The sequence below is a fragment of the Paroedura picta genome, chromosome 1, assembly GCF_049243985.1.
Source record: "Paroedura picta isolate Pp20150507F chromosome 1, Ppicta_v3.0, whole genome shotgun sequence".
Classification (NCBI taxonomy): Eukaryota; Metazoa; Chordata; class Lepidosauria; order Squamata; family Gekkonidae; genus Paroedura; species Paroedura picta.
Window position 1 is genome coordinate 19,525,290 of NC_135369.1, and position 26,866 is coordinate 19,552,155.

The 26,866-nt window shown below is 54.0% G+C and overlaps 2 protein-coding genes across 12 annotated transcripts in view; one reads left to right on the forward strand and one right to left on the reverse strand.

Annotated features, from left to right (window-relative positions):
* PC (pyruvate carboxylase) overlaps positions 1–26,866 on the forward strand; it is a 444,838-nt gene that overhangs the window by 357,851 nt on the left and 60,121 nt on the right. The gene's annotated exons all lie outside the window — the stretch shown is intronic.
* On the reverse strand, positions 494–26,293 carry LRFN4 (leucine rich repeat and fibronectin type III domain containing 4). Its single transcript, XM_077324942.1, is given in 4 exon segments — positions 494–1,811; positions 14,363–15,020; positions 15,023–15,760; positions 25,387–26,293. Coding segments are annotated over 3 exon segments (2,076 nt in total). The 5' UTR covers positions 15,741–15,760; positions 25,387–26,293; the 3' UTR covers positions 494–1,111.

A 26,866-nucleotide genomic window follows, 5' to 3' on the forward strand; every position in this document is an offset into this window, starting at 1 on the left:
AAGACAAATTAATATTCAGTGCAGAATTCAGAGCTCCGGGGGCGGGGGGAGTTCTATTCCCAGTTTCCTTTCCTTCCTTCCTTTTCTTTCTTTTCTTCCCCCCCTCCCATTTCTGCCTTTCTTGTTTGTTTGTGTGTGGGGTTTTTTTTGCAGCCCTTACAACTGCAAACGGCACCTTTTAAAATATCTGGGCGATAAATCTCAGAAGCCAGGAGGATGAGGGAACTGGTGAAGATTTGCATCGTGTTTCCCCCTGCTCAGCCGCCGCCGAATAAATTATGCCCGGATCAAGAAATATATGCAAATGTGTACAGTTTATGCAGACAGTGGAACCCCAGCTTCCCTTGGTACAGAATCTGGGTTGCCCCAATGTGGAATTCTGCTATTTCTCCCTCCCTCCCTCCCCCCCACCAACCACCCAGCCTGGTTTTTAGCACAGACGAAACACATCTATAGCCACTGTCCCTGCTTTCCCGTCTCATCCGCCATCACGTTGACAATTCGGGGTTATTTTATTAGTTTTCGTTTCTTTTGGCAAATGATTAAAATTTTTAAAAGACACACCCCTGGCCCTCCACAACAATCCATTTCTGCATCCACAACTTTGCCGTTGGGTCTTCTGAAGAGGCACCCCTGCCCACCGCTCCAGAGAACCGCTGGCACAGGCCAAAACGCCAAAGAAAGGGGCAGCCGCGGGCCCCGGAGGCTGAGCAGAACAAAGTACACCCCGATCTTCCCATCAGGGCAGCTCTCCTCCTGGCCCCCTTCAGTGTGTGTCCTTTCCTCGGGACAGTATCCAGCACCTGGGTTGGCCTCTGTTGGTTGGGTCGCCATCGACGTGGGTGCTTCAGTGCAGCCAACCGTACCACGCTCTATCGCTGCCCCCGCAGGCCCCACGGCTCAACCAGACACAGCTCCACTGTATATCCAACGTATCCCGTCAGGAAGTCCCCCACCTCTGCGGTATCTGCTCGAGGGACCCTTCCCCCCTTGCTCTTCCGCAGCACCCTTGCTCACCCAGGCTCTGGCTGCAGTCTGCGGACCCTTCTAGCTGGCACGGGATGGAATGCTCATTCCCCCTCCCCTCTATTCCAGGGAGCCGGGTTGCGGGCTATACCACGCTTTCCTCCAGTTCGTCCGCGTTTAAGAAGGGCCCGAGCCTTTTGGAGTCCCCCTCGGGGGCTGCCGCGCACTGCACCAGCATTCCATGCACCGACTGGCTCCGTTTGGTCCACATGAAGCTGAGGCGCTTGGCGTAGCTGTAACAGGCGTTGGCCGAAATGTCGCCCATGTCCAGGGAGCTGCTGCGCTTGGTCTTGGTGGGGACGGGCGACCTCCAGGCCGTCCCCCCCGCGCTGTCCCCCGTCCTGCGCTCCGGCCCTTCAGACCGAGCGGCCTTGACGCGCACGCGCCGGTGCTTTGGGCCCCGCTCCTTGGGGGGCGTCCGCTGGGGGATCAGGCCGTTGGGGTGCCCGCCGTTGGTCTGCGAGTAGACGTTGGTGACCTTGGGCAGGCTCCCGTGGGCGCTGCTGCAGACCTTATACTTCACCATCATGACCACCGTGAAAACCAGCAAGGTGACCACGATGATGCCTCCCACAATCACCGTCAAGGTCCCGCCCAGGAAGTGGGCGTGGAGGGAGTGGCAGTCCGGATAGGCCTCCCCCGTGGTAAACTGAGCACAGCCCAGCAGGTGCGTGGCTGCCAGGGATGTGGCCATGTCGTCAAAGATGGCCAAGACGCAAAGGTCGTAATCCACACTGGGCACCAGGTGCTTCAGGACAAAATGGCGGCTGCTGGCAGGGATAATCCTGGCGGGAGAGAAAGATGGGGTCAGTGGGCATCTCCTCACCAACCCACCGTGTATCACCACCTCATCCTCCCTTCGAAATCCGACTTACTGCCTCCTCTCTGAGAGGAGCAGCTGGAGACAAACTTCCCCCCTCCCTGCCCAATATTAAAGGTTGGGACATTTTCTCATCACTCTTCTTGGAGAAGAAGCAGAGCTTCTTGGTGCTTTTCTCTACCAGGATTCTCAGAGTAGCTTACATTCACCTTCACTTTCCTCTTCCCACAACACCCTGTGAGGGAGGTGAGGCTGAGAGAGCCCTGAGATTACTGAAGAAGAAGAGTTGGTTCTTATAGGCCACTTTTCTCTACCCAAAGGAGTCTCAAAGCGGCTTCCATTCACCTTCCCTTTCCTCTCCCCACAACAGACACCCTGTGAGGGAGGTGAGGCTGAGAGAGCCCTGAGATTTTTGCTCAGTCAGAACAGCTCTATCAGTGCTGTGGCCAGCCCAAGGTCACCCAGCTGCCTGCCTGCGGAGGAGGAGCGGGGAATCAAATCCAGCTCTCTAGATTAGAAGTCCGCCCTCCTGATCACTGCATCATGCTGGCTCTCTTATTGTACTCAATCACCTTAACCAGAGCACAGTAAATGAGCGAGAGCAGATCAAGACACACATTAAAAAAAATTGTGTTTTATTTCCTATAACTTCACAAGCACACAATTAACTTGGACTCCTAATTCCCAGATGCTACCACTAACACTTTCTCCTATAATCTAGCATCTAAAGATGGGATATCTAGGCATCAACTCTCTTCCCAAGCGGGTTTACACAACTGGGATTGTCTCTCTCGGGATTTTGTTCCCCTGCGAGGTGGCCTGGTTTGCCTCTGTAGCTGGGCTGTTCCTGGACAGGAAAACTTTGATACCGTGGAGCAGGGGAACTGCGGCCCTCCAGATGTCCATGGACTACAATTCCCAGGAGCCCTTGCCAGCATTCGCTCATGGGAATTGTAGTCCATGGACATTTGGAGGGCCGCAGTTTGACTACCCCTGCCGTGGAGAGTAATGCATTGACAAAGGACGTGGAACTGTTTGGTTCCTGTGTTGGTGTGAATTTAAGCAAGTGTACCATATAAACAAACTTAAATGGACTTCAAAGAATGATAGAGCAGGGGTAGTCAACCTGTGGTCCTCCAGATGCTCATGGACTACAATTCCCATGAGCCCCTGCCAGCGTTTGCTGGCAGGGGCTCATGGGAATTGTAGTCCATGAACATCTGGAGGGCCACAGGTTGACTACCCTTGTGGTAGAGGACAGGAAGACCTGGAGGATCATTGTCCATGGGGTCGAGATGGGTCGGACACGACTTCGCACCTAACAACAACAACAACCATATAAATGCCCCTCTCCCCTTCCAAATGTGATAAGGAAAGCTTCACAGAGAATATCCCAGCGATTTCTCATCTCTCTAGGAGATGGTAGCGATGCAAAGTCTCAAGAGCTGAGATAATGGGCACTGAAGGGTTGTAAAGAAGCCAAAGGAAAGGGGGGTGTGCAACATCCACCCCACTGATTGGCTAGCAGGATGGAATCTCTCGATTGGCCAGGCTTTTTGCTGCCTCCCACTGGTCTATAACAGTCAGTATTGCCTATTCTGTCTGGGAGCAGCATTCCAGGGTCTCAATCTGAGATCTTTCCTGTAATCCAGGGGTAGTCAACCTGCGGTCCTCCAGATGCCCATGGACTACAATTCCCATGAGCCCGTGCCAGCATTCGCTCATGGGAATTGTAGTCCATGGACATCTGGAGGGCCACAGGTTGACTACCCCTGCTGTAATCCCCTGTCATGATTTTTTCAACTGGAGATGCCAGTGACTGAACTTGGGACCTTCTGTGTGCCAAGCAGATGTTCTACCACTAAGCCAGTGGCCTCTCCCAGCTGAACAGTATCTTTTGCCCACTGCCCTGCACTTTCCAGCCATTCACAGATCAAGAGATGGACTCTGTTGTCCTGTCCAACACTGATTGCACGGATCCCTTTGCAAGCTCATAGACAAGCACAGCCTGCGCCGGGGAAAGCTCTGCTCCTCCTGCCTTGCTCTGTATTCATTGACTCTGTAGCCGTCTATCCGCCATCCTCCACTGGTTTCATAACCAAGAAAACCTTTTGGGTGGATGAGATACTAAAGAAGCACAGTTGTCCCTACACATGTTATCAGCAGTACAAAACACACCGTAGCAGCTGCAAGGTCTCTGACATGCCAGGACGTACACTGTATGGAGGAGTCTTTCTCAACCAGGGTTTCTTGACAGCCCTGGAAGGGTTTTCCGAACAGGTGGGCATTAATTAATTTTTAACATATTTTTAAAATTTGTTAACCATTTATTGGGTGATGTGACTATATATGGTCATGTTGACACCCCACAAAAAATGGCCAATGATGGGCCTGGAGGGGGTGGGAAGGGGAGGGGCCCAGGTGGGAGTGGCCACAGCTATGCTTCCCAAACATATTCTGCACGATTGTGCCACTTCTGGGGTTTCTCGAAGCCTGAAGGATGTTTCAGGGATTTCTCAAGGGTATAAAAGTTGACAAATGGAAACACGTGTCAACGAATACACATGAGTGCAGCATGTTTTGTCCGATAAAGGAATGTTTGGGGAAGAGAAACCGAAAGACGGCTCTCTATGGAGCAATGAGTAAACACATATTCGTTGCCACTTGTATTTCGGGGGGGGTATTATTATTAAAGGGAAAAGGGGTTTTTGGTGGCACTAGGATATCGATTTCATTGGCTCTTCAATTTGATTGACGGCCAGAGGCCGGCAGAAATGCCACAAATTTGTGGTGATTCAGGCAAGACCGGAAACGTGTGGGTAACGAAAACAGCACTAGTTTCCTCTAGAAACGGCTTTGTGCGTTATCAAGACCTGCTGCTATTAATAGTAGCGCTTTACGATAGTACTCACATTTGACTACATTGGCGGTTGTGCGGAATGGCCCTGGGTTTTCTTGACAGCCCTAGAAGGGTTTCCCGAATGGGTGGGAGTCAATTAATTTGTTATCTATTTTTGAAATTTGTTAAACCTTTATTTGGTGAAAAGACCATATATGGTCACTTACACCCACCCCACCCACCACAAAATGGCCAATGATTGGCTTGAGGTGATGGGGAGGGGAGGGACCCCAGGTGGGCGTGTACATAGCTATGCTTCCCAACCATATTCGGCATGATCGTGCCACTTTGTATAGTGGTTAGGAACCACTTGGTGTAGTGGTAAGGTGCATGGACTTCTAATCTGGTGAGCCGTATTTGATTCCATGCTCCCCCACATGCAGCCAGCTGGGTGACCTTGAGCTAGTGACAGCACTAATAAAGCTGTTCTGACGGAGTAGTGATATCAGGGCTCTCTCAGCCTCACCCACCCCACAGGGTGTCTGTTGTGTGGGGAGGAAAGGGAAGGTGACTGTAAGCCACTTTGAGCCTCCTTCGGGTAGAGAAAAGCGGCATATAAGAACCAACTCTTCTTTTTCTTCACTTCTGGGGTTTCTCGAAGCCTGAAAAATGCTCCAGGGGTTTCTCAGCACTAAAAAAGCTGGGAAAGGCTGCTCTATACCAAGGCTCTATACCCCAGCCTTTTTTGAGCCTGCGGGCTCATTTGGAATTCTGACACGACATGGTAGGCTCAGCAACAAAATGGTTGCTGCAGGAGGCGGGGCCAGCCACAGAACAATTGCCAAAGCTTAATACCAATGGCATTAAGTGATAGCACCTGCTGCCAAAGGAACATTTTTTAAAAAACCTGTACAGTCAATCACATCTTCTTTAGTCAAAAAAACTAACCCCACCAAGTTCCTTAAAGTAAGGTGCCAGCAAAGGTGTTGGCCCACCAGCAACAGGCTGAGACCCCTGCTGCAAACAAAGAGTGCATGCATCACCATTCCCCTCTCAGAGAGTTACGTTTTGGAGCCGCAGTTCTCAGCCTTGGTGTCCCTGTTTTCAGGTAGCATTTTTTGTGGACCCACAAGCCCTCCCCTTCTCCGGCACCTCTCTCCCCCCCTTTTAAAGAGTGTGGCCCATGGAGACCCCCCGTGTCCTCAAGACGATGCAGCAGAACCATGCCAACTATTGATTTAAAAACAAGTGTCCATGGATGGTTGCCTTGTCTCAGGGGTAGTCAAACGACTGCCTTCCAGATGTCCATGGACTACAATTCCCATGAGCCCCTGCCAGCGAACGCTGGCAGGGGCTCATGGGAATTGTAGTCCATGGACATCTGGAGGGCCGCAGTTTGACTACCCCTGCGGCTTGTCTGAACAAGGCCAGGTCTGAGCAGGTGGCCGATTCTATCCAACCACAGCTCGCAAAGGCCCTGGCCCAAATCCTAATCCATCTCCCCCTGAATTGGAAGAGACTGGAAGAAACAAGGACTAATCTCTAGACAAAGGCCAACTGAACCCCGGTAGAAATAGGGGGAGAAAAAACAGCATTAAACAACAGCAGAACGTTGGGTATTCAAGTGAACACAGCCGTCGGCTATTTTTGTCTGTGGCTGCGGAGTGGGTGTCTCTCGATTGCCATGGGGAAATCCTTGGCTTTGGAAAGGAGAATGAGAGCTGGTTTCATTTCATGCTTGAAGCGACTGCGTTGACCTTGTAAAGACCTCTTTGGGGCCACGCATCCAAGTAGAAAGCCTAGCACCCAGCTGCCGGCTCCCAGCAGCCAATCAGCACATCCTCTGGGGATTTGGGAACCAGCCGACTGCAGGGACTGGCAGCTCTGCCATTCCCTGCTTGTTGAAAGAGGGGGAAGGTCCCACCTTTTCGCCCAAAATCAAAAAACCCCACCCCATTCCTAGAAAGCTGAGCAGGCGGCGTTTCCTGGTTAGCCAGGTGGGCACAAGAGGGGTGCGTCCTTTGTCCTCGCAATGACACCTGGGCCTATTCTGCACACAATAGATAATGCACTTTCAATGCAGTTTAGAAGTAGATTTTCCTGTTCCGCACAGGAAAATCCAGCTGCCAAAGCACATTGAAAGTGCATTATCCTATGTATGCAGAATGGGCCCTGGAGTACCCTTTTGGGATCCAGGGCTCCCCGGAGCAAGAAAAGCAGTCCTTTAGGGGTGTGGCTGAGCCTGAAGACTGACCGTGCAAGCATCTCAAACTAGGAACATTTTAACAAGCCCAAACAGGGACTTTCCTTCATCAGTACCAGCAGGGCAACAACACGAGGGACCTCGATCGGAGAGCTTTAGCTGTTCAGGTGAAGCACAGGGGGAGCAGGCCACGGGTGGGCGGGAGAGCTGTAAGGGTGCTTATGGGTAGCATCTAGTGTTGTCAACCTCCAGGTGGGGCCTGTAGATCTCTTGCAATCACAACTCATCTCTAGGTGGATCTGGAAATCTCTTGGTATTACTGTTGATCCCCAGGTGACCAAGATCAGTTCCCCCAAGAAAATGGTTGCTTGGGAAGGTGGATTCTACAGCATTGGACCCTGCTGAGCCTAACCCCCCCCCCTTCCCGGGATCCATCCCAAAAATCTCCAGGGATTTCCCATCCAGACTCCAGGCTGATTCTGTGAAGGCTCAAGGGGGTGGCAGGTTACAGTGGATGAGCTATAGGGTTGTGTGTGCTGGACTAGATGACCCAAGGGGTCCCTTCCAGCTCTATTATTCTATGATTCTATGACTGCCGCGGGAAGTGCTGCCAGCCACAAAATGTCAGGGATCGTTGTTGTACACAACACTAATGTTAATTGTTCAATATTTCAAGCAGAGGCTCTGTATGCCTTCTAACATGCACAGCCAATCAGAGGGCCCGCTGGGGAAAAGTCTCACCTAGCTCCACCTTCATTCTCAAAGCTCTTGGCAGGCGCCACGCTGGACGCCCCTGTTTTAGGGAGGCCCAGTTCAAACAGATCTCCACATCTATGTCAAGAAGCCCCCTCTCATTCCGCTCCCTAGGCCTGCCGATTCTTACAGAGCAAGCCAAACAGTGGAGACGGTCCTTTTGTGGGTTGCAGCCGGGGCAGAGTAGGGGATTGGCAGGGTTGGACACCAGCTGAGGCCAATATCTCAGCAGAAGCAGGACTGGATTTAATACCCTCTATCCACATGGAGTGGACGACGTGCACATTCAGCAGGGAGCATGCTCCTGGGTGCAGAGAGAGCCACAATGAGGACAGCACATGGGCTTCCAGCAAGCCGGCACGTGAACCATCCCGGTGTCCCATGGGCTCCCTTCTCCACGGAGAAAACAACTTTGTGCTCCCTTCTGTGTCCCCACGGTCCCTCCCACAATCTCTCCGGTGCCCTCCTTCCCCCTAGACTGGATTTTGGCAGCAGCTGAGCCACTGAGCCCCGGCAGCTGGGCCCTTCCCTCTGGGAGCCTAGGTCTGACGCAGTGCACTCGGTGCGTATGTACACGTGCATGCGAGGGGGAATGAGGTCAGGGTTCACTCTCAGCACTTGTTTACATGGACCCCGTTGAGGACCAGCTGATCTACAGTTGCCAACTGTGGGCTGGGAAATTCCAGGAGACTTGAGGGTTGAGCCTGGGGAGGGCGAAGCACAATGCCATACACTCTTCCCTCTGAAGCAGCCGCTTTTCTCTAGGGGAACTGATATAGAATCATAGAGTTGGAAGGGACCTCCTGGGTCATCTAGTCCAACCCCCTGCACTACGCAGGGCACTGACAAATCTATCGCTCATCCACTGTAACCGGCCACCCCCTTGAGCCTTCACAGAATCAGCCACTCTGTCAGATGGCTATCCAGCCTCTGTTTAAAAACCTCCAAAGATGGAGAACTCACCACCTCCCGAGGAAGCCTGTTCCACTGAGAAACCGCTCTGACTGTCAGGAACTTCTTCCGGATGTTTAAACGGAATTTCTTTTGAATTTATTTCATCTCATTGGTTCTGGTCCATCCCTCTGGGGCAGCCATTTGGGGATTGGCTCTACCTCCTGCGACGGGCATTTTAAACACCCGTCCTGGCTTGTTGTACGCTCTATAGAGATGGAAATGCCTCCGAGTGTGTGCAGAGTGTCTTTGTCCCACTGCCGAATGAAGGCATCCATTCTCACACTCTACTGGGAGCAAGCTTCCCTGCTAGAGTTCGAACTTTGTTGCCTGATGACTGCTTGCTATTAAAGTGTTTCTGGCGCTGCTGGGCTTTCTGAGTGGGAGATGACTAAGCGCCTGCTCACAGGGCTGGAGAAATCCTGTTCTGCATACACTTGGCGGCCGCTCAAGTCACTTCTGTAGCACTGGGCGAAAAAAAGGATGGGAGAGATTGGGAAGAGGGGAATAGGGACACGGTGGGAAAAAGTGATGTCACAGCTGACTTATGGGGATCCTGTAGGGCAGGGGTAGTCAACCTGTGGCCCTCCGGATATTCATGGATTACAATTCCCTGAGCCCCTGCCAACATCTGGAGGACCACAGGTTGACTACCCCTGCTGTACGGCAGTGGTTCTCAACCTGGGGGTTGGAACCCCTTTGGGGGTCGAATGACCCTCTCACAGGGGTCGCCGGGGCCATCACCACTGTTACCACTTCCCCTGCAGGCGCCCACGCTTGGTGGGACAAGAGGCAGAACTGAAATGAGAAACCCTGGGAAAAAAACCCAGTTTATATACAATCATGAACCATGGATCTTCACGCCATTGGTCAGTTTGGGTTTAATTTCTGTGAAAGGACACTTGCATAGTTATATGGCTGGGGGTGGCAAGTTACAGTGGATGAGAGATAGATTTGTGAGTGTCCTGCATAGTGCAGGGGGTTGGACTAGATGACCCAGTAGGGTCCTTCCAGCTCTGTTATTCTATGATTCTACTTAGTTTCCAAGATCTGATGAGACATGGGGAAGGGACAATTTCTTATAAAATGAAAAATAGTACAGAGTGTAGATTAGAAAACAGAAAGACGTAGTTTAGAAGGTCTAAAGGGGGAATCCGGAAAATTCATTGAAAGAATTCATGAACCTCCATATTCAGGGGCAGTGTATCCCTAAACGCTGGGAACAAACAACCGAGGAGTCCTGAATTCATTCACATGGATGTATGAAGGTCACAATTCTAAACAAACCTACCACAAAATAAATTGGCTTGCGGGCATAATCCAAAGCCCTTTGGTCGTGTCTGCACATTCTGCAGAATGGGAGTCGGGCGGCTGATTTCTGGTTTTGCTTTCTCTGCACACGTGCAAGGATGAAAACCCAGGGACTGTATCCATGTCTGGCTGGTTATTGTGCTGAACTACAGCAATCATTCACAGCTGGATCCTCCTGTGAGGACGAGATGATCCAGTCGGAAGCGATTGCTACGGTGTACCAGCAGCGCAGTATCCAACGTCATATGGATGCAGACCCAGTGGCTTATTTTGAAATCCAAAGCGTCAGACTGTCACAGGCTCATCTGAAAGGGAGTCCCCTTGAACAAAGAGGCATTTATTCTGCAAGCATCGGCTGGGGTTCAGAAGTGCCCGGGAAGATCCCGTCACAATGCCAGGCTCCATGAGGGGGGCTGAGGATCTCCTGGATTTACAGCAGGGATTCCCGATCAGGGTTCCAGGGAACCCTGGGGCTATGTGAGAATTCCACAGGGGTTATGCAGCCTTTCCCAGAAGTTTGGGCAGCCACTGCCACCCCTAGATGTCACTGGAGCCCACCTCCTGTATTGCTCTACAGGCCTCGTCTCGCTCCCCACAATGGAAAGAGTAAATGATCAATGGATGGATTGGCTGGTTCCCGCATCTTACTTCCATGCCCTCTTCCCTGAAGGGGCACGGCACCACTTCCCGGGTTCATCAAAGCCTGAAAAATATTTCAAGGGCTCCTCCATGGTCAACAGGTTGGAAAAGGCAGCCCCAGAGAAAATGGATGCTTTAGAGCAGGGGTAGTCAAACTGCGGCCCTCCAGGTGTCCATGGACTACAATTCCCAGGAGCCCCTGCTGGTGAATGCTGGCAGGGGCTCATGGGAATTGTAGTCTATGGACATCTGGAGGGCCGCAGTTTGACTACCCCTGCTTTGGAGGGTGGACACTGTGGGATTGTATCGCAGGGTTGCCCCTGCCCTCTGCAGCCTCCATCCCTAAATCTCCAGGACTTTCCCAGCCTGGAGATGGCAACCCTACCCACCCACTCCCGGTGACCTGGGGGTCTTGGTAGAAGTACCCCCAAGAAGGCTAACTGGTGGCAGGTGACAGTGGATGAGCGATAGGGTTGTGAGTGTCCGGCATAGTGCAGGGGGTTGGACTAGATGACCCGGGAGTTCCTTTCCAACTCTGTTATTCTATGATTATATTATTCTGTTCTATGGTGCATCTTCAGGAGATGGGAAGTAAATGGCCCTCTTGTTTGGCTGTGACGGCCATTAATGTTCAGTAATTTGAGAAGAACACATCACGGGGCTAGGGTAATTGAAGGTCATAAAACAGGAAGGCCACATTATGCATCTGGGCTTCCTGGTCGGACTGTGGATCCGGTCCCCTCTGCCTTCTCAGTTCAGTGCTCCTTAATTCAGTGTGATGAATCGATGGCTGTGATTCAGGTTTAAGATACTGGAAGGCCAGGCGCCCAACACTTGTGTGGATTAAATTTAAATCAAGGTGTACTTTTTTGCAGGGAAGGTGATTTTTTTTTTAAGTTAATTATATTTAACTTATTTTTAAATTAACTTTTAAAAACTCACTTGTTTTCACCCTGACATGCAGGAAGATACGGTTTTTAATTAACTTTTTAAAATCCCCCTGACAAGCAGGCACAATGAACTTTATCCAGAGCCGCCTTTCTCGATTTTTTTTTACCTTTGAGAAACCCCTGAAACATTCTTCAGGCTTCAAGAAGACATAGAAGTGGCCCAATCATGCCGAACATGGTTGGGAAGCATAGCCATGGACACGCCCACCCGGAGCCCCTCCCCTTCCCACCCTCTCCAGGCCCATCAGTGGCCATTTTGGGAGAGGGCGGGTGGGTCGACATGACCACATATGGTCATACCACCCAATACATATTTTACAAATTTAAGAAATATATTAAAAATTAATTAGATCCCACTCATCCGGGAAACCCTTCCGGGGCCGTCAAGAAGCCCCAGCATTTCACAAAACCCTGATTGAGAAAGCCTGCCCCAGAGGGAAGCAGTCAATGCATGCAAGGTCCTTTCCCTCCTCTGGCCGGGAGAGGGTTCCCACTCCTTCCTCTTCCTGAATGCATACACTGTCCTCCTTGCAGCCTTAAAGGGACCGGTCATAGCAATACACACCTGTTGCGTTGCCAAATTTGGTATCTCAGGCACTTCCCGTGCATGAGCTTGCTTCCAACCAACTGTGCACGGAAAATGCGTGCCATTCCCTGGCGTTCCTCTCTGTTCCTGCCATTCCTTCTGACTCCCAGACAGAAGAACAGGTGTGCAGGTCGGCAGGGAGGCAGAAGTTTGGAGGACGAGGGTGAAATTGCCCCTCCCTTCGGCACAACATCGCCTCCTCCTCCTCCTCCTCTCCAGCTCCTCCCCCAGACCTGTGTGGCTGTTTCTCTGTGCGGGTCCCCTAACCCTGAGAATGACCTTTTTGGAGGTCTGAGGGGGGCGCAGGGGGAACTCCACCTTCTGTGCACAGGGGGTTCTGCGCAGGCCATGACCTTGTGGCCATCCTTAGGAGAACCCTGTCCAGTCAGCCAGCATTGTTATTATTTCTGCATGGCAGACCGGTGGGGGAGCTGCGCTTATTAGAGAGACGTTTGCTCTGGGCCTCCGTTATGAAAGAGAGATTCGAACGACAGGCCTCCTGCTCTGGACCCCAGCCTCTTGGCTCTAGCCTCATTGGCACAGAGTAGCACCAGTCTTCCGACGGTCAGCCTGACAGCCGGCTTCCCCCCTGTGCACACGAGCTGGACCACAGATCGCAGACGGAGCCATTTAGGAGCCAAGGATACCTTCTGTGCTGCCTGCAGCCCCCCCCCCCCCCCCGGCTCATTCCCCAATTCTCAGCTCTGCATTTCCAGTGCCTCTTGGGCAGCCTCCCCCACCCAATTCCTCTGCTTCCTTAATTACGGGAAGGTGGCTTGCAAAAAATGGGGCTTTCGGATGTGGAAAGAGATGGACTCCTAGCAGGCTGCTGGAATGCATTGCATTAGCCAGGTGGAGAGCACCAGAAATCACTTGAATGGTTGTGTTTTCGGTGGGTTTTTTTTTTTTTAATCAGCCTGGTAGACTCCTCCAGATTTATACCTGGAGACTGTAGTCAGTCGATGGAACGGGAAATGGAAAGATGTGCCTTTATATACTCTGTGCTTAGAAAAAAAGAAAGTAAGCCAGAATTCTGAACTAGGAAATGTAGATTCTGCAGCCTGTGCTGATTATGTAAATGAAGTCTGTTTGCACATGCCTGTTTTGCATGATCGTGCTTCCTGCTGAGAAGCAGAGAGTTATAGGGGAAGCGTGTGCGTACTCACGTACCTCCCCCTCCCCCAAATTCCACTTAACTAGTGCCCGCTCTCCTGGAAACATGAGATTTTTCCTACTCATTGCATTACACATTTACGATTCAACCTTAACAATCAGACCCTTGAAGATAGATTCAGGGGCTTGTTAATGGTTCAGCATCTTCTTGGAAAAGAGTGACAAGTGGAGTATCCCAAGGATCTGTCCTGGGGCCTGTGTTGCTCAACATATTCATAAATGATTTGGATGAGGGATTAGAGGGGATACTTATTAAATTTGCAGACGATACTAATCTGGGAGGGGTAGCACACACAACTGAAGACAGCAACAGAATACAGGATGATCTTGATAGGCTCGAGAAGTGGGCTAAACCGAATAAAATGAAGTTCAATAGGGACAAATGTAAAGTTCTGCATTTAGGTAGGAAAAACCAAATACACCAATATAAGATGGGGGAGACTTGTCTTGGCAGTAGAGTGTGCGAAAAGGATCCAGGAGTCTTAGTAGACCATACATTGAGCATGAGTCAGCAGTGTGACTCAGTGGCTAAAAAGGCAAATGGGATTCTGGGCTGTATCGAACAGTATTGTGTCCAGATCACGGGAGGTGATGGTACCGCTTTACTCTGCTATGGTTCGGCCTCACTTGGAGTACAGTGTTCAGTTTTGAGCACCCCAGTTGAAGAGGGATGTTGACAAACTGGAACGTGTCCAGAGGAGGGCAACAAAGATGGTGAGGGGTTTGGAGACCAAGACTTATGAAGAAAGGCTGGGGGATTTTGGTCTATTTAGGCTAGAGAGGGGACGACTGAGAGGGGATCTGATAAACATTTTCAAGTATTTAAAAAGCTGCCTTGTAGAGGTTGGAGCAGGGTTGTTCTCTCTTGCCCCAGAGGGACAGACCAGAATGAATGGGATGAAATTAATTCAAAGGAAATTCCATCTAAACATCCGGAAGAAGTTCCTGACAGTTAGAGCGGCCAGGCTCTCCTTTTACAACATCCTTGTGGCATTTGCAGGGGGTTCAACTGGGGCCCATTGTGGGGGATCATCATGGGGCTGTTTCTGCTGGGGAGGAGGGGCTTAAAGGGCCACCTCACCTCCACCCACCACCCCCAGGCACTCTTTACCTGTAGATGAGCGTCTCGTCCACGCTGCTGTTATATTGGATTTGATACATCCACGCTGCGTAGGCCGACTTGTCACCCGCCCAGCGCACCAAGGCCGACGTGGCCGTCACGTCGGATACGTCCACTCTCCTCTCGGCACCCCCCTCGGTGGCGTTGGCCGAAGTCTTGGCCGAGGTGGCGATGTCGGAGGAGCCCGGGTCCTGTTGCAGCACGGTGACGCTGCCGTTCCCCCGGTGGGGCAAGGGGATGATTTTGAGGTCCACCACGGCGGTGGACTCACCGGCCGCGTTGATAGCAATGCAGGTGTAGCCGCCGTCGTCCCGGATCGTCGTCACCAGGATGTCCAGCGTGCCGTTGCGGAACGACACGGTCCTGGAGGAGTTGGAGATGATCTTGTCGTCGGGGGAGACCCAGTGGATGACCGGTTCCGGGTCTCCGATGGCCCGGCACCTCAGAGTGGCTCTTTGGCCTTCCAAGATCCAGAGCTTGTGGGTGTGGCGGGTGATGAGGGGCGGCTCACAGGTGAACTCTTCCTCGGGCACGGACCAAAAATACCGGCCCGCCACCTGCGGAGGGGAGGCGCAGGTCTCCATGTCGTCCTCCCGGGCCAAGCGCCGCAACCACAGCAGCTCGCAATTGCAATGCAAGGGGTTCCCCCGAAGCTCAGCACGATGGTGGAGGTGTAGGGCGTCGGGCTGATCACCCCGACTTGAGAACGGGCAAAGAGCGGGTCAGGGGGCAGCGTGTAAAGGCGATTGGAGGTCATATCCAAGCGGGAGAGTTTGTACAGCTCGGCGAAAGCACCTTCCATGACAAAGTCGATGAGGTTGTGATCCAGGTTGAGCGTGTGGAGGAAGACCATGCCCTGGATCCCTTCCCAGGGGACAGTCTGCAGGTTGTTGTAGGACAGATCCAGGTCCTCGAGGGTCAGCAGGAAGTCGTCGAAGGCGGCCACCGAGATGTCCACCAGCTGGTTGTTGTTCAGGATGAGGTGCTGCAGGTTCAGCATCCCCCGCAAGGCCTCCTCGCCGATCTCGGTCAGCCGGTTGCCGTCCAGGTGGAGGGAGCGGAGGCTTTCCAGGTCCCCGAAAGCGAAGGGGCGGATGGTGTCGATAGTGTTCCGGGACAAGGTCAGGTCCACCAGGCCCGACATGTTCAGGAAGTCCGGCGGCTCCACCACCCGGATGAAGTTGTCGGCCAGGCGCAGCTCCACCGTCCGCCGGTCAATGTGGGGCGGGATGAAGAGCAGGCCCTTGTTGGCGCAGAGCGTGCTGAGCGACTCCGAGAGGTTTTGGCACACGCAGTGGAAGGGGCAGGCCTCGATCTGGGCCAGCGTGCTCCCCACCATTAGCAGCTGGACCAGCAGCAACCTTTCCATGGTAGATGGCTTTGCAGGCCCTGGAAAAGAGGGCGGGAGGGAGGGAGAGGCAACAGTCGGTCAATGCAACATTGGACATGAGGCGGGCCTGACCTGGATGGATCATAAGGATAATAATCTTTATTTTTTATAACTCACCCTTCCTACGCTCCAGGTGGAGAACGACATTTAATAAGCAATAAAACCTTAACATCAGTGTAAATACAATTAAAACATTCTGCTTGCATAGCCCCCGACTAATTTAAGTCGGACAAGAGGAGAATCGATTCGTTTGTACTATAGTGTTGGAGAGGGCTTCTGCGGGTTTTATGGACAGCAAAAGTGACAAACAAGGAAATACTATAGCTCAGGGCTAGTCAACCTGCAGTCCTCCAGATGTCCATGGACTACAATTCCCATGAGCCCCTGCCAGCATTTGCTGGCAGGGGCTCATGGGAATTGTAGTCCATGGACATCTGGAGGACCACAGGTTGACTACCCCTGCTACAGCTCATAAAGCCCGATGTATCACTGGTAGGCAAAATCACAAAACTCTGGCTCACTTACTGTGGGCATATCATGCGCTCCAACTCAATGGGGAGAACAATTATGCTAGGACTGGTCAGCGGTAAAAGGAAACCAGGCCGACAAGAATGCAGTAGTTAGACATGGTCAAAATGGACACTAAAAGAAGTGCAAGATCGGAAATCGTGGTGACAGTTGAGCTTTGATCATCAAGGGTCGGACTCAACTGGATGACTTGCATCATCATCAATTCAGATTGTGATTCTTTTTTGTTTGTTTTTTTTGGGGGGGGGCGTTTCTAGTCTTTAACCATCCAGTCTCAGTTCATGGCAGTGAGGCCAGCATTTCCTGAGATCTGTCAGGACCCCAACCATATGCCTGGTGGAAGAACTCTGTCTTGTAGGTCTGTCTTGTAGGTTAAGGTCCCACAGGGCCATGATCTCTCTTGGCAGAGTGATCCACCAGACTGGGGCCAAGGCTGAAAAGGCCCCGGCCCTGCTGGAAGTCAATTTTACCTCCTTCGGGCCAGGGATCCTTAGCAAGTTTTGGCCGGATGATCCAAGATCTCACCAGATCTTGGACGCTACGCAAGGTTGGCCCTGGTTTGCACTTGGAGGAGAAACCACTGAAGATGTTCAGGATCACTATGCAGAGGCAGGCAATGGCAAACCTCCTCTCTTTGTCTCTCACCTTGAAAATCCTACAGCAGGGGTAGTCAAACTGCGGCCCTCCAGATGTCCATGGACTACAATTCCCATGAGCCCCTGCCATCATTCGCTGGCAGGGGCTTCTGGGAATTGTAGTCCATGGACATCTGGAGGGCCGCAGTTTGACTACCTCTGCCCTACAGCGTCGACATAAGTTGGCTGAAACTTGACAGCATTTTTATGGCCCCCAGACCTGGAATCTGGGAGACTTGCAGAGAAAGGCGTATTCCCTACCCCACTTTGTCTTCCCCCCTTCTGGCTATGCCGAAAACCAGAGATCTGGTGTGAACAGAGAAACGGCCCGGGTGACCCTGACCCACTCCTTCTTTCCCAGCTTAGTCTGCATTGCGGGCTTCTTGTGAGAATTAAACGAAACGAGGGGAACAACCCGGCATGCTGCTCTTGAATTCCTTGGCGGAAGCTTGGAAGGGAATCAATCGAGGTTGGTTAGCTGCTTCAGTCTGTCTGTAGCAGTGGAAACGGGCATGGTCTCTAGGCATGGAAGTCTGAGATAACTGATCTCATCCCAGTAGAAAAGAGCAAGAGACCAGCAGCTCGGAATTTGGGGCATGGTGTGAGCTTTGGTGAGTCACTCCCCCCTTCATGAATACTCACCGACTGCTACAAACGTGGTTAGTCTTTAGGGTGCTATTTGCCTATTGCACATTTCTACTGGATGTGATCGGTTATCTCAGTGGAGATTCCATGACCATTTCTCAGTTATCTCATCACACATGAATGCAGCCAAGAAATTCAGTACAGAGGTATGTAGATGGTGGTGCAGACAGGGTAGGCAGGGGCTGAGGCATCCATTGGCGCAGACCAAAATATCCCGAAACTGAACGAATTACTTTGCAGATCTTGCTCAATAGCCTCGGGCAATCCCTGTTCGGTCGACTATCCCCTACTCCCATCAGTAAAACAGGGATAATTGCGCTGGCCTACATTACAGGGCCATTGTCACAGTTACTAAAATAACCTGTGCGAAGCCTTGGAATGGGGTCTGTGATTATTATTAAATCAGCAGTCTGAGCTGGAGGAAGTTGAAGGTGCCGAGCAAAACGCGGGTGGTTAAAACCCCCACAGAATGGCCTGTAATCTCCCAGAAGGATTAATTTGTCTCAGGGATCACCCGGCTTAGCCTCAAAGCCTGCGGTGGACACTGGAATGCATGAAGCTGCCTGAAAGCGAATGAGACCCTCGGTCCATCAAAGTCAGGACTGTCTACTCCAGGGGTAATCAAACTGCGGCCCTCCAGATGTCCATGGACTACAATTCCCAGGACTCCTGGGAATTGTAGTCCATGGACATCTGGAGGGCCGCAGTTTGATTACCCCTGGTCTACTCAGACTGGCAGGAGGTCTCCAGGGTCCAGGCTGAGGTCTTTCGAGTCACCTACTTCCTGGTCCTCTGGGCTGGAGATTGGACCTGGTACCTACCGCTTGCAAAGCAATGGCTCTTCCACTGAGCCACAGCCCTTCCCCTATCCTGTCCCTTAAGAAGAAGAATTGGTCCTTATATGCCGCTTTCTCTACCAGAAGGAGTCTCAAAGCAGCTTACAGTCACCTTCCCTTTCCTCTCCCCACAACAGACACCCCGTGAGGTAGGTGAGGTTAAGAGAGCTCTGACAGAATTGCTCTGTGAGAACAGCTCTAACCGGACTGTGACTAGCCCAAAGTCACCCAGCTGCTGCATGTGGAGGAGCGGGGAATCAAACCAGCTGGCCACATTAGAAGCCGCCACTCTTAACCACAACCCCAAGCTGACCAGACTTTCTCAACCAGGGTTTCGTGACAGCCCTGGAAGGGCTTCGTAGATTAGGCGGGAGCTAATTATTTGTTTGTTTTTTTGAATTAAAAGCTATCAGGTGATATGACCATACATTTCTGCAACATGACTTCTGGCGACATAACCTCCGGGGGTGTGGCAGGAAGGTGTGGGGTGCTGACCACTTCCAGAGGTTCTCGAAGCCTGAAGAATGTTTTAGGGGTTTCTCAATGGTAAAAAGGTTGGGAAAGGCTGCTTTAGGCTGACATGCTAGCAAGGTGCAATAACCTTTTGTTCTTACTTTGGCCAAAGCCATTTGCTTCTGTAAGCACAGAAACAGTCAGTCCTTGGGGCTTAGTCCCCCACCCACCCTTCCTTTCTGCCAGCTATAAATCTGCAGCCACATCCCCTGCTGCCTCTTCCTTTAAACTAGAGACACTGGGGGTCAAACCTGGGACCTTCTGCCTGCCAAGCAGAGGCTCTATCCCCGAGACCGGTTTCTGTGGGGGCCTCTGAGGGAGGCCTCTGAGCACACGTAGGGTGTCTTTTCCCCCCATCAGCATCTAACCTGGTTGGTGGTTTTGGATTTGGGAGAACAGATTCTAGGACAAAACATACGTGTCCCCACAGCCGACTCTCCTAAAAATTAACGACTGGCTTGTAATGAGCCTGCCCTTTCCCACTCAGAACAACTTCCTTTTATTTCCCCACTACTCAAGTCTTTGCCGGCAGGTAGAAGCTACGGATTTAATATGCAACGGTTTGGAACTGTCTAGTCTTTGGGGTCACTCTGCTTGCAGCATGGGAAATGGCAGGGTCCATTAAAGCTATCTAGCCTTGGTACGGGGAGTGTGGGGGGGGGGGAGTCTCTTGGCTTTCTTGACTTTTTTCTTGACTTTTTTACCTTTGAGAACCCCCCCAAATATTCTTCAGGCTTCAGGAAGCTCCAGAAGTGGCATGATCATGCAGAATATGGCTGGGAAGCATGGCTGTGTACATATGCACACACACACACACACACACACAAAAGCCCCGCCCCTTTCCCACCCCCACCAGGCCCATCAGTGGCCCTTTTGGAAGTGGTGGCGATTCAGCATGACCACAAATATATATGAAAAATGTTTCACACATTTTAAAATATGCAACTCCCAATCATTCGGGAAACGCTTCCAGGGCCTTCACGAAACGCCAGGGTTCCACGAAATCCTGGTTGAGAAAGCCTGGTTTATAGTATAAAATTAGGAGAGAAATATTTTGCAGCTAACTAGTCCTTAGGGGGCGGGAGGGGTGTCTCCCAAGTGTGGCATGGGACGGAATCTGGCTGGTATCACTTCACAAGCCCCACTGAAATTTGGGGGCCTCCCAGCTTAGGAACTGGCGGGTAATACTTGGCCCCGGCCCTCCCGGCGTCTGCAGCGGGGAAGCCGATGGGTCGTATTTTCATTTTAAGGAGATGGATGGAGATTCTCTTGGTGTGCCGGAGTGATTATCCTTCCGGGACTCAGGTGGCGATGGGGCTGAGCGCAGAGAAAGGCACCACTCCGGAGCAGTTTGGGAAATAATTGCAAAGGGATTAAAGGTCTGCGTTGTCTCGGAGACCAGACGGTTTAGAGGTGTCTGTGCTATTTATACAAAAAGAGAGAGGAGAAGAAAGGCTTTGCCTGGCTGAGCATGCCCCACCAGCAGCGGGCTTTCTCTCCCTCATCCGTCCCTCCTGTTTTATCTCTTGGCTGCTGATCTTTCAAGTGATCTCCATAGGTAAGTTTTAAAAAGCTGCAGGGGGATTGGAAGGAGCCTGGACACCAAGTGAGTGGCAAGCCAGTTGGAGGCAAACTGAATAGCGGTAGAACAGGTCTCTGAGCAGGTAAAGAGTTCTCACAGTCCCCTCTCCCTTGGGGTTGGCCAACTCCCCATCCTTCAGATACCGGCAGGGGATGGGGGAGGTAAGGTTGCCAGATCCAGCCTGGGGAATTCCAGGAGATCTGTGGGTGGAGCTTGGGAGGACAGGGACCTCAGTGAGGAACAATACCCCAGAGTCATAGAATCATAGAGTTGGAAGGGACCTCCAAGGTCATCTAGTCCAACCCCCTGCAGAATGCAGGAAATTCACAACTACCTCCCAAGCACGGTGACCCCCAATTCCATGCCCAGGTGATGCCCTCTCCCCCCCCAAAAAAAATTAGAATCCCTGCCCAATCTAGCATGCAGGAAATTTGCCTCCTGACCCCAAAGTGTCAATAGGCCACAAGAGCCAGCACCAACACAATCCCTTCTGCCCACCCCACTCTGCCTCTGCCTAGATTCACAGAATCATTTCGGTGAGGTGGCTCTCTAGCCTCTGCTTAAAACCTTCCACCCTGCAAAGCAGCCATTTTCTCCAGTGGAACTGACCTCTGCAGTCTGGAGATGAGCTGTAATTCCAGGGGATCCCCAGGCCCCACCTGGAGGCTGGCATCCCATCCCCACCCTATCCGGATGCAATGCCGGTGCTTTAACAAGCAGCCTGACGCAGAAGTTCCACAGGTGCAGGATAGACAGGAGGAATAAGCTGTAACCCACCCACCCATCCCGTTTCCTCCGTCTCATGAGCTTCCTCTGCTTCCAAACCTCCGCCTGGCCGTGGCCTTAACAGGCGCCATTAGCTGCCGAACCGTCCTCACATGCAGCGTGGGGATAAACACACCAGCCTGCTTTACAAGGGCTACGGCACAAATGACGGGGATAATGCATCTGACCTGCTCCGAACCTTCGAAATGGTCTATATAAATGGCCAAGGATTAGTTTTATTGTTAGGACGGGCACCTCGCCAAGTTGGGGTAGAAAGCACTCCGTAGCAGGAAGCTGGGCTGCTAGATGGGGAGGGAAGGTGCTCGCCAAGGTAGAGGGAAGGGAGGGTCGGCACGGCTTTGCTAGCCAGGCTGGCCTGTGCGGGACCCTCCCGTTCCCTGCTGAAGCAATCGCCCACGGCTGCATCCTTCCCCCTCCCATGTACTGGCCTCTGCATCGCTGCAGCTCAAGATCCAGGCTGGCCCCAGCTGTGCCAGGAGCAGAAGCCAAGGAGGGGATACCTGAGCGAGGCCCAGATTCCCCCGAGTGACGTACTGCTGGCCATTAACTTGTGAGCTCCAAAGGCAGACAGCCAGCTCCTCTCCTCGGGCTGGCAAGCCTCGAATGAACGCCAGGAAGAAATCTGTCTTGCCTGCCGTGATCGGGAGAGGATCGGCCCTGCTCAGGCAAAAGCCTCTACAGCGGCAGAAGGGCGGAGGGATCCGCTAGGAGCTCACGGCAAACTTGCGGTTGAAAGGTCCTGCCTGGGTAATCACTTATACCGCATTTTTCATAAGAGCGTTAGGCTTGGGTGAGCGAGGCCTGTGTTCGAATCATCCCTCACTGGTGAAACCCTCAGGGTGACCTTGGGCTTGCTGCTATCTCCTTCATTGTTTTAGGGCATCCACTGCCCTGAGTTTCTAAGCAGAACAGCCGAGACGATCAGACCTCTGACTCTCTCTCTCTCTTTCTCCCTTTCCCCCTGATGCTGACTCCTTTCCCCTCTGCCCCTCCTCAGATAACTTTTACCTGGGTTTGCCTCCAATGCTGTGTACAGCAGGGTATACACAGCTGGTTTTTTGAGTCAAATTTTTTAAAACAATCAAATTAATCCAATCAGTTCTTTATTATCTTTACTGCAACAGTTCTGAAGGTGTACGTCACCCACCCCCCACCCACCCCCGAATCCATATGACAGATCAGGAACTCAAGGCCACCTGGGACTCCGGGTCTCAAAGGGGGCCAAAGCCATGCCAGTTTAACCTCTGCACCAACTTCTTCCTTGGCATCGTTCTCCATGGAAGTGGTCAGCCCATCTGGGTGGGTACCACCAATATAGCATTCGCATGACGGTATATTCCTCCTCTATAAAAACACACACACACACACCATACCAAAACACACACACACCTCCTTGCACACAGACAACTAGCATGTCAAGGGGAAATGCAGTCCCTGGCATGCTTTTGTTCTGTATTTTTAAAACCAGAGGAGCTATGTGGCATGCACATGACTGAATATTCCTTGTCACCTCTTTTAAAAATCCTTGCACATTGACAGCTCATCACTCCCTTCCTGGCCTCACCTGTCTCGAAGGGCTGTTGTGAGAATAAAACGGGGGTGTGAGAATTCTGCAACAGTCCCTGATTTTTTGGGGCGTGGAAAATGTGCTGCAATCTGCCCCCCCCCCTCTGTAAGGAACCCCACTGAGGGGAGGGCATCTCCCTTCTTGGGCCTCGGTCCCCAGGCCTTCTTAGCTCCACGGCTCTTCCTGCAGCTGTCTTCTCAGCCAAGGAAAAGGCAGCCATGACTCCAAAGCTTCCATGTGCCCAATAGAAGCCATCCCCAGACCTCTTTTGATGCTTCCTTGCCAGTCCCCCCCCCACCCCCCGTGCAGATGCCTCCTTCGGTCTTTGCCAGCGTGGGAGCCGTGGGTTCAGCACCTGGCCTTCCAGCCCTCGCAGGGTGGAAAGTCAGAGATGGATCTGCCAGGCTGCCTGGCAGCTGGCAAGGAGGGGGGAAGGAATGAGAGGGGGGCAGCTTTGGTGCCCCCATGAATGTCTGCTCTTGTGAGCATTTGCATCCGAAGTGCGACCCTTGCTTGCCTAACGACAGGGAAAGATGCATTTGTTTGTCTCCTGCGTACGCTAGCAAAGGTATGCATCCAGTCGAGCTCTGTGTGTGTCTGCCTGCCCATCCTCAGCCACCCGGCTTCGCATCAGTGGGACGTGGAATTTCAAATGGGCATTTTCGTGCATGCCCCTTTATTCTCGCGAGGGCAGAGATGTCCGTACACCCTGCCTGGGGTGGCTGCCTTAAGCATCCCAGGTTCAATCCGTGATTTCTCGCATAGAAAGCATCTTGGCTGCACGTGCAGTGGCCTTACATGAGTCAAACCCTTGGCCTCTCCAGGGTCTCCGGGGGAGGTCCTGCACATCACCCACTTCTTGATGTTTTAACTGGAGCCCATTCCTGCACTGATTGGCTCGTGGTCATAAGGCAGTTATGTGTGTTACTGAGCTGGGCCCGGTCAGTGGTAGGGCCACTGCTGGCATGTGGGGAGGCCCAGCTTGAATCCCTGGCATCTCCAGCTAAAAGGATCGTAGGGAGTTTCCTGCTTGGGACCTGCGGCAGCGATAGGCTGGCCGAATCGGACCCTGTAGCAAGGCAGTTTCCTGTGTCACCGGGCAGAGGGGCCACCCGGATGTGTGCACAGGCTGAACCCCCAGTTTATAAGGCTCTGACCAGTGTCCACTGGGAAAGCTGCTGCCAGGAAGAGGGTCCTGTAGGCTGGCCCTCAATCAGGCAGGTCTCCAAGGTGTGCATGTCTGATCCTCAGCTGGGAAGATGGAGTGAATCTAAGGGGGGGAGGGCAGGAGAGGGTGAAGGTGAACAGGGAGCGCTGAGCCATTTATCAATTGTCTTGGAAGCAATTGATGGGGGGGGGGGGGGAAGAAGCCGGGAGTCGGTGGAAGGGAAAGGGTATTCTGTTTCAGAGGCGTTTCCAGGGCCCAAGGACTGGGGGGGGGAGCGGATCCCAAACAGGGAGGCAGAGAGATTGATTCGAGCAGATCTCAGCCCTGGAGGGGAGCGCTGTCTAGTGGCTAGAGGGGCCTGGCGCAGGCAGAGGTGTCCAAAAATCCGTTTTGGAAGCAAAGTCGGAAGCAAGCCAAAGGGAGGGGGAGTGTCAGCAACAACTTCTGGGTCCAGCTAGGTGGAAACCTGTCCCGAGGTCCCCGCCCCGCCCCGCCCCGCCCGCTTCCCTTTCGGGCGCTCCCTCCTGCCTGCCCATCCAAGGAGCCGGCCGCCGCGGGGCACGGGGCGCCCCCTAGTGGCGGGAGCCGTGACAGCGCCTCTCTGTGCCGCTGCCGCTGCAGGCGAAAGGTTGCAGATTCCGGGGGGGGGGGGGGGGGCTTTGGCGGGCGGTGGATTATTGGTGCCAGGCGCTAAAGCAGCTTGAAGTGGGGAGGAAGGCAAGGGGGGGGGGGGGGAGGACGGGACGGCTGGGACGTGACTGCAATCCAGGTGGGAGGAATAATTGGCGGTTGCCTGCTTTTTCCTCTCTCTCTCTCTCATCCCCCCCCCTTCCACCGTCCCCATAACAAAACATCTGCTTGCAGTCCCTAAAGGGGACCCCTGGAGGAGTCGCATCAAAGCCGGGAGAGGGAATGGCAAAGGTCGGAAGGGAAGATCTTGGGGGGGGGGGAGAAAGACCCCCCCCCCCTCCGCCGCCGCTGCATCTCCGGCACAATGCAACTTTCCCGGCTCAGCTTTGGGATGGGGGGGGGGGATAAGCTTTAATAGCGATGAGGGGGTCCGATAAGCCGGGGACGGGAATGGACCGGGGGGGGGGGCGCGCGACGGGATCCTATCCAGCAGCCCAGCCTGGCTTTCTGACCCGGACAGACACAGCGGAAAGGGGGCATTTTTCCTACTCCCCCCCCCCCAGTGAGCCTGTAGCATGGCTATTGGCCCTTTGGCATTGGCTGGCTGGTGACCCCCCCCCCCCTTCTGCGGGACATTTGTCATTCCAGGCTCCCTCCCTCCTGCCCCCCCCCCCCCGCGGCTCAGCCCAACTTCCCCCGATGTCCCTCCAGCCCCCCCCCCCCCTTCTGCCTTACCTTCCGCTCAGTCCCTCAGGGCCCCCGAGAGCTGCCGCCGCCGCCCTCCATCGCCCGGCCGCCCCGCCGGCTGCCTCCTCCTCGCCGCTGGCTCAGGCGCGCCTCGGCGGATCTCGGCCCCGGCGCCCCGCGGCTGCTGCCGGCCGGGCCGCCCTCCTCCTCCTCCTCCTCCTCCGGGCGCCATGGAAGGGGCCGGCGGGAGACAGTGGCCGGGGCCGGCGGGGGCATCGGGAGCGCCGGCGGCTGCCTTCCTGCCTGCCAGGCGAAGGGGTGGAGAGGGGGCGAGCGCTGCGGGGGCCGGAGCAAGGAGGGCCTCCGTTGCCCCCCTGTGGGCGTCAGCGCCCGCCGAGCCTCTCTCTCCGGGGCCGGCGGGGACGGGTCCTCGGGCCCTCTGCCCCTCCCGGCGGCCGCCTGCCGGACACGGCCGTCCGGTCCCCCGCCGCGAGGTCGTCCGTCCGGGCGGCTCCTGCTGCGGCGCCCGCGTCACCCTTCGGGGCTCCTCCCGGGCTCCATCCGCCGCGGCGCCCGCCCGAGGGGCGGCTCCTGCTCCCTGGTCGGCCGGCTGGGTCCCCTCTGCTGCTCGGGCGCCTGGGGGGCCGCTCTGCCGCTCCGCCCCCTCTGCGGCTCCTCGAGCTTCTTGGCCGGGGGACGGGGTCAGGTCCCCGGCTGGGCGCAGCGCCTGGGGCTCGGCGGCCGGCCGGGGGAGCGCATCCCCCCGGCGGGAGAGCTGGAGGGCGCCTGGGGGCGGGGTGGGCGAGGAGTCCCTTTGCGCGCCCGCTCCGCAGCTCCCCTCCCGGGCGCCTGGGTCCCGCCGGCGCGCTTTGTCTCCGGCCGCCTGGCTGCAGGCTGGGTGCGGCGGCGGCGGCAGGGCTGGGCTGGGCGTCCGACGCCGCCGTAGCAATCCGCTAGGGCTGCTCTTCCTCCCCCCCCCCCCTTCCAATCGCTGCTTCCCTCCCCCCCTTTGCTCCGGGCCGGGGTTGCGTGGCCGGCCGGGGCAGGCAGCTGCCGGGCTTGGCTCCTCCTCCTGCAGCCGCCGCCGCCGCCGCCTCCTCCAGCGCCTCCTTCCCCAGCTGGGGGGGGGAGCTGTCCTAGTCCTGATCCCCCTTGCCAGGGAGCCTCTTCTCCCTCCCCCCTCCTCAGGGGGGAGCGGCCTGACGCTGCGGTCTGTCTGCCCTTCTTCTCCGGGGGGGGGGGTCCAGATGCCAAGAAGCCCCCCCCCCTTCCCGGAGCCTTATTAAATCAACTGTGGGCTACTTTCCCATCGCATTCCGCTGCTCTTTCAGGGGGTCCCCTGTACATTGCATTGGACGTGGGCGGATTTCCGATACGTCGCCGGGCATCTCGTCCCCTTGGCCTTTCGGTCCTTTGTCGTTTTTCTGTGTGGTTTTTCTCCCCCCCCCCCCCCCAGGATAACTCATCAGAAACTGCACTGATGGAAGGAGAAGGGAGCAAAGAGCAGCTGGTACCCAGTTGGTCCTCA